Raw genomic sequence first — 8,165 nt, 5'->3', positions numbered from 1 at the left:
TGAAATAAAGATAATTAGTATGCAAGAAAATTTTTCAGCTGTGGATTCTCTAGGGATAACAATTTGGATGGTTATTTATCGAAAATGACAGTACATAATTGTAAAGGGAACAATATTTATTCATTCTATTGGAGTTTTTGATTTACTGTTGTTGTGATTTGTACCCATCCAAATTGGTCAACACTTTGAATAGGGAGACCGTCCAACAATTGGTATTTTCGTTCCTCATTTTGATCAACTTCAATTGTACCGCTTGAGTGTTTGTTTCATTATTTTCTAGCTTTCACGTTTCTTACCCTTGAGGCCGAAAATCTGCGGGATCAGGGTGAATTTTATTATAGCAGGTAATAATCGGGGTGACTATAATCTTGTTTATTTGTTCATAATATCCATGATTGCTGTATCCGTAAATCTAAGTGAAGATCTATATTATACTATTACAGATAGTATGCAAACTTATTATTATACATACTTGAAAATCATTTATATTAAATAATCATTCGCTATTACATTCGTTACATTTAGTAAACAGTGTTTATATATTAATTTTACGATTATCAATGTTGACTGGAGAGTATAATGATTTTACACGAACGCAAAGTAGAAAAGAACGAGTTGTGAATAAATTGTAAACAGTAGAAGAAAACAAAACTGTACCCCATCTCAACGTACATAACTGGAAAAAAGTAAGACTAAATAAATATAAATAAAAATAGAACAACTCTCGAAAATCATCGCGACGTATTTATTAGATTAATAAAGATAATGTTGTACTAATAGAGAAGAAAAATATAATACTTTCAACGGAACAAGCAAAATCATAACTCTGTTACGCACGTTGTAGGTACAATGATCTCGTTATAGTTGATATAATTAAAATAATGATAATTATATAATATAACAAGGGATGGCTGTTAAAGTAAAACAATTAAATAATTATTTGTATATTGGACATAAAGAATATAATAATCATAATAGTAATAATCTATAAATACTACAGCAATTATTAGATACAAAGAAACTAATATCTATACATAATGAGAGAATTTTATACAATACGAGCTCTTTCATCTTTGGTAAAAACTACAAAATAAATAACCTTGTTTGGGGAAATTTACAAAACATTTTTTCTTCATCAAGATGACGAAACTTCATTAGAAGACTGCCAAAGCAATTATACGTACGAAAATGAAATACTTGAGTGATCTACAAGATCGAATATACTGAAAGCACAGTTTATGCAAGCGCATACATATAAGGTTTTAGTACATTCGATAAGCTTTTTTGACAATGCTTGCGGCATAATGAAGTAAGGTCTTTTAAAGCCGAAGTATCGCAGCATGGATGAGATGTGACCTATTACTGCTTCAAATTTATTTGCCATTGCGATAATCATGCCCCCTAGAAGACAAATATCATCATTTCACAAGTTCATAAATTACAATTATTTTTACTGGGTTTCAAGTTTTACAACAGATCTAAGCAAACCAAATTATTCAATTGCGTTTCGTAATACGTGAAAGCTAGGTCTCATTCTTCGTACTTCGTTTTTCAATTCACATAAGACTGCGTTAAGAAACTTATGTGATTTGTAATATACGAACAGAATGAATCCCCGACACGTAACTCGTATCTTCATTCTATTATTACATGTAACCAGACACAAAAAAAATCCAACTTTTGAACTACCAACTAGGGTTATTTACACAATAGAATATTTTCAATGTGTTTCAACCTGTCTGGTCACCTTACAATAGAACCACGCTTGAAATTGTTGTAGACATGAAAGTAGTCATAATTATAATTATACACACGCACACAATACAGTGTCACAAATTATAGATAATACTCCAAATAATAATAACAATAATAATAATAATAATAACTATTATAGAATATAAAACCGTGAATTAACTATGACTACGTCAGCTTTCGAATCGTGCAAAATTTATGTACTTATACAATATACGTCAAAGTCACAAATGATGTTTCATCAAAGAGTCAATTACTATTTCATTATCTTTGACTTGTTTCTATCCAATTTTACTCAATGATGTGAATTTTTACTATGGATAATCAATTACTTATGCGTATATTATACCTATGTAGGTACTGTAACTATGTATTACTACCTCTGGCAATCCGAACGCTGTTTTTTGTCCCTTTTTCTGTCATTCATACTGTCTCAGAAATAGAATTGCGTTAGTCAATTTAATGTATCATGCTATATCGGAGTGCGTTTTTTGATTTTTCATGCAAAATAACTCGAAATGCTCGTTGTTTGAATTGATTATTTTACACATAGCAGAGGCTGATTCGATCTTCATTACAATGATCCGATGATCAGTTTATAATATTACAAGGTCGTCATTATTTTTATATATGTGTATATATGTCTATGTATGTATCAGGATGGTCCTTCGCGCTTTGTTTCACACCTTTTTGTAAACCATATTTTTTATGTTCAAGGGACGTTTCGGAGGTTCTCGGGTTCGCTGGTCACGAATCTGGAGTCAGAGTCATGGAACATAGGTATTACATACGTATGTACCACCGTGCAACAACGGGTTAATCGGGTTGTTTTTGAATTTTGATGCTCGCAGGGGCTTAAATGCTTTTAAATTGATACGAAAAAAATTGTGGAAGAAGAAAACTTTGAGACTATGAAGATTGTACTTCAAATTAAAAACAAAATTTTCATGCAACAATCAAATTTTCTTATTGCACAGTTCTAGTTGTTTGTGAAAAAAAAAATTATGAACATATTATTTAAGTCACAAAATTATTACTATGAATAGATTTGATCTTGAATTGTTACGTAGAGAACAAATTTCAACTCAAAATTGTTTATAATTTTTTCGTAAACAATTGCAACGTGCAATAAGAAAATTTGTTTACTGGGTGAAAATTTTGTTTTCAACTTGAAATACAACCCTCATTGTCTCAGTTTTTTTTCTTAGGGACACCCTAATACATATACATAATAAATATGTATTATATACATATATTATGTGTATTTATGTGTATATTTATGAATATAAATAAACTAAACAACGCTACTTACAATAATTTGACAAAAATCGTTTTTCTATATCAAATATTTATCTCTATTTTCAATGTCTAATATCTAAATAGCCTCTACTTCGCTCCTCGTGAAGGTCAATGACGCAAGTACTAATTATATTGTGTCAAACGTTTACATAGTTTGAAAAACAAAACCTACGATCAAAAATCATAATACAAAAAATAATATGAAATAACAAATAAAAAAAAAAAAAGGAGTTGAAAGAAAAAACCTTCAAAATCACTAAAAAAATGGAACCGCTACGATATTCATAGTTAGGGGTGAAACTTTGCAACGGTAGAAAAGAAAACTGACATTTTTCTCACCAGATTTAATTATTAACCACAGAATTATTATTTTATATACTCAATTACAACTCAACCTAATTTGTATACAATATGCAATTCGGTGCTCAATGTTAACAAGACATTATCTGATTTAGCCATTTAACACGATGAACTCTTCAGTTCGCTAGCAATATCAGCAATGTTTTGAAGTAGAGCCGTTGCCTCATTTGTGGTCTGGGGAGTGGCGTTGTATCGTTGATTTAGAGTACTAAGCGCAGTTAACAATCTGGTGTTCGACGTTATGAGGCGAGAATTGGCTGCATCCAGTGCAGCGATCTGTTGTTCTTGCGCGTCAATCACGCGCTGTTTGAACGATAATTTTGCTGACATTTTTTGCTGTTCTCGTCGAAGTTCCTCCTCCACAGTGATCAACCTTCAAACGAAAAGAAGAATTTTCCGGTGAGACTCAATATCACGTTTAAAGTTATCAACCAGATCCAAAGCAACTTAAGACACCTGCAAATATTCGTGTTGAAAAAAAGACAGATTTTAATAATCAAGAATGCTGAGAACAGAAGAAGCAACTTATGGTAGTACAAAAAAATTTGTTTCACATGTCGACCAGCCTTTTTAATGGGATTTCAATTCAAATTCACACAGTGCGATTGGGAATCATGAAAATTTATCACGACTTAAATGTAACTGTATCAGTTAGTCTCGACAAATTATGATTTGCAATTTCATATTTCGTACAATTCTTCGTTGTTTCTTGTACGATGGCAAAGGAAAGGCGTATAATATGTTTGGAGAAAATTTTTACACCCTTGGATTGATATCTTTACGCAATACTTCTGACATATCTGAAATACAACTTGCAATTTGAGTAATCTGTATTTTTGAAGTTATGGAAGAAAACGCCTCTCTGTATTAAGCTACTTTCCTCTACATTGTTGTGACTGTTGAATGAATGGACATGCAATCTTACGCAAACTGAACAGAAATCGTCATGGTGAATCGGTGTCGATGCATTACATGTAAGAATAATTCGTCCAAATTGGAACTATCAGAGTATTCGGACATATCCGTGACGTCAGTCATCCGTGTGTATCAGAAGAATGATACGAGAAATAGATATATTTTGAAAAAGAATAATGTGGTGAATTGGCGAGTGACGATTGATATGGTGGAGAGTGAGTATCAAAGCCTGTAGTGATTGTGATGTACGTGAAATTTAAGAAGCTTAGGAATATAGATAACTCTTACACCAAGATCCAGATCAAGCCAGAGTATACCAAATGCAGCGGATAAAATGCACAGGAACACACAATGAATTAAATATATTTATAAGATTAATTTCATAGAGTGAAAGTATAGGAATATGACGGTGTTGCAGATATGCGACTGACGATTTGTATAGTCGACATAAATTTCGCTATTGAATCCCCTGAAGTGAAGACAATCCAAAAATATATGATTGTCGAAAAATCGATACATTGTATGCTGACTAAAGTTCTGAAGTGGAGATTGTATTAGGTTTACTGTCTGATCAAAAAAAGTGACTATGAATCAAAAAGTAACGAATTATCCGTTTGAAAGTTGTAATAGAAGGAAATTTAGTTAAATATAAACAATACCGAAGGATCGCATTATTGTATCATCTTTTCATGCGCAAAACATTCGGTTCATCCAATTCTTATAAAATACAGTTAATTTCATTCCCATATGATTTCTTTGGGTGTTACCGAAAAACCTTCACATGGTGAAATCGGTACTATTGTGGAAGATTTTGCTAAAAAAGAATGCTTCCTCACCTGCGTTACAGCAGGTTTTTGATTTGAATTAGACATAATTAGCCAGCTTCTTGAGTCGAACAATTTCGATACTAACGTACATTACTAAAGTCAGTCAACATCTATTTTTCCCGACGTTCAGCATCGTTTTGGTCAAAGTAATGCCAAGTAATTGCAAATTTGTTAGTCTTGACAATTTCTTGACCAGACGGCAGACCCGATCTTCACTTGAACGCCAACATTGTGGAGATCACTCGTAATGTGAGAGAAAAAACTAATTTCAGCGACACCGACAGAAGACGTACAATCATCGGAAGCTGAAGGGCGATGGGTAAAGAAACGGGAGGAAAAATTACGCTCGAGCAAAGTAAAGGGCTTATTGCGGCAGCAAAGTACCTTGAGATAATGCTCTTCATCTTGGAATCAGGCACCGTGCTGTCTACATCTGCGTCTTCAGGAGTTCCTAAACGAGCTCTCAGTCTGTCTACGCTGCTTTGCAGCCTTTCGATTTCCACCTCGTACTGGAAATTAATAATTGACGGAGCTTGTTAGTTACGAAAGGTAGCTTCCACATGTAATATTTTATACTAATGAATCTGTCCAGGTAATGTCGTTGGATAAATATGTTCCGTATGTTAATTACAAAGGACAAATGATTGACAAGTTGGTGATTTGATAGTGAATACTGATTTAGAGAGAAATAGAATAACGATCTTGACTCGTTTGGATTTAATTTTCAAAATGTAACCACAAATTTGTTGATGGATATTGGTAGATATCTTAAGTATTAACTCTGCTGGAACGGATGCACAGTTGACATTTTACACCCCGACTGCTGAAAATTGATAGCCGCAAATCAAGAGTATTTTCAAGTGACTAAAAATGCATCACTGTTGATAATTTTCTGAAATGATATCATTATGTATAAATTTAATATCCTTTATTGAAACTTTTATTCAATCAACTCAAACAATGAATTGATTATTTACAGAAATAATAATTCGAGATCTGCAAACGCAAGTGAAAAAATAGACCGTTACCTTGTATGCAATATTTTGAATCAAAACCATCAATTCTGAAATAATGTGTGATATTCATTTCACAAAAAGTTGGCGTTAAAATAAAAACCATGCTTTCACTCCCTGGTTAATTACATTTGAAGATGATTATTGATAAAACTTTAATGTTTTTCGAGCTTTGAATCTATGTTGGTTTTTTTTTTTTTTTTTTTAAATGTTATTTACACTGTATTTCAGCAGTGAAAACGAAATATGTACCTAGTAGACTAGAATAGCTTTCAGATACTGGATTTTGTCCCAAATCATTTTAAACGACGCCTAAATTTCGCCATAAGCTTTATCAATAGCAACATGGAAACAGTCTACCTTCGTCAAATATATCAAATAATGATTATCATTTATGAGAAAACTGTACGAAATCCTTCAGATACGTAAGACACTTCCATCAATCTGATTGACAAATTAATACGAGCATTTCAGCTCAACTACAAATTAATCGAATACCACTAGGAGTTACAGTAAAAAAATAAACCAATCATTAGTCCAAAAGAACAAAAGTTTGGAGAAACAAATTACTTCTACAAATTGATATCGAAATTTACCTGATCAATACTCTTGTGGCTTCGGGATTTGCTTCGCCTGGTAGCACAGCTCTCTTCTTCGCTGGTATCGGACAAGTCTCTAGTTGAGTCTAGGGATAACCGCCGTCTCAATTTGGGGCAGCAGACACCTTGCGGCTGGTCAGAGCCCGTTCGATGCGCAACAGCGGCGTACCGCCATTGTGATTGGCCATTCCTTGCAACATTTCGTATCGGTTGTGGCGGCGGAGATGGGCTGAGGTCGACACCTCGAACTCCCTCGACTCCACCCCCTCCGTCCCGTTCCTCCGAACTGGTACTTCCTCTCCTTTCGTTCCTCCCGTGCGTCGCTTCCATGTGATAAACTGGATTCGCGAAAGCCAGTGGTGCAGCATTCAGTATATGAGCATTGGCATTGTTGCTCAGATCAACGGGACTCGAACTTTGACTGTAAGCAGCAAAACTCTGGTATCCTGACGATGCGACATTACTCAACTGTGAGATAGAGATTTGCGATCCCTTCTGAGACTTTGACTCTGATACTTCGTCATCGGCGTACCTGTATGAGAAATTACGTTAGTAGGAGTGAAATCCGAACACAAGATGCTCCATAGTTACAGGAAAGGACGTGCGTGTCATGCGGAAAACAGAGAATGAAATTTAGAATTGAGGGGAATCGGCTGAATCAAAACTTGGGAAAAGAGGAGGAAACTTATCAATCCATTTACGTAGACATGCAACACATAATTTTGTTATCATTTAATTTTCATTTTTTTAATCTACTTTTCTGCTATCTTGCGTACATGGAAGAATTATTCCAAATTATTTCGCATTTGGGCTTGTCCCATTGACGTTGAAATAACTAAATAAATTAGTAGAATTTTTGATAAATCTCCAGCTATGTTAGTTGCGTGGATGATGGTGAAGACAAGTAAAGTGACATCCCAACTATGTAATAGGAATAATTACAACAACATTTGAATAACACAAGCTACAATGTCAACAATTTGAGAAATGGTTTCTTAATTACAGAAACTTGAAAATGAACGAACTTTGGTGTTCTCAAACCAATCTGGATGATTTTTGGGCTCATTATGCTCGCTAACTGAATTCCCAAGAATTGTCTCGAATACATGCAAGGAATCTTACTTTAAAGTATAGTTAAGACGCGCAAATATAATTGTGATGAACTACTGCTGAACTGTATTTATAGTAATCGATTTTTATCCACTCTACAGGCTACTATAATTCTTAAAATTTCTTTCAAGCGATCTTTGGAGATCTATGTGTGAAAAATATGAACCGAAAAACATTAGAATCGGATTTTAATCATAAAACTTTTTCTTACAATATTATACCTTAGCTACTTTTTTTCGAAATGACACAAATTCGTTTGTATTGCGTAGTACGGATGATGGTTCATTTGT

At 33.7% G+C, this 8,165-nt stretch overlaps 1 protein-coding gene across 16 annotated transcripts in view; it reads right to left on the bottom strand.

Annotated features, from left to right (window-relative positions):
* Positions 1 to 348: 348 nt before the first annotated feature.
* The window catches only part of LOC107216528 (ras GTPase-activating protein raskol), a 226,219-nt gene continuing 218,402 nt past the window's right edge, over positions 349 to 8,165 (bottom strand). For 12 of the 16 annotated variants that reach the window (XM_046735810.1, XM_046735803.1, XM_046735804.1 and 9 more), the window contains 3 exons: positions 6,763 to 7,297; positions 5,538 to 5,662; positions 349 to 3,784 (listed from right to left, as the gene is read on the bottom strand). In XM_046735810.1, coding sequence (XP_046591766.1) covers positions 3,511 to 3,784; positions 5,538 to 5,662; positions 6,763 to 7,297 — 934 coding nt within the window. In that variant the 3' untranslated portion in view covers positions 349 to 3,510. Of the gene's footprint in view, positions 3,868 to 4,614; positions 4,650 to 5,537; positions 5,663 to 6,762; positions 7,298 to 8,165 lie in introns of those variants that run through there. The other 4 variants (XM_046735805.1, XM_046735806.1, XM_046735808.1 and 1 more) reach the window with 4 other exon arrangements.

Source organism: Neodiprion lecontei, chromosome 3, assembly GCF_021901455.1.
Source record: "Neodiprion lecontei isolate iyNeoLeco1 chromosome 3, iyNeoLeco1.1, whole genome shotgun sequence".
Taxonomy (NCBI): domain Eukaryota; kingdom Metazoa; phylum Arthropoda; class Insecta; order Hymenoptera; family Diprionidae; genus Neodiprion; species Neodiprion lecontei.
The sequence above is the reverse complement of the archived record's forward strand: the minus strand, read 5'-3'. Positions and strand labels throughout refer to the sequence as shown.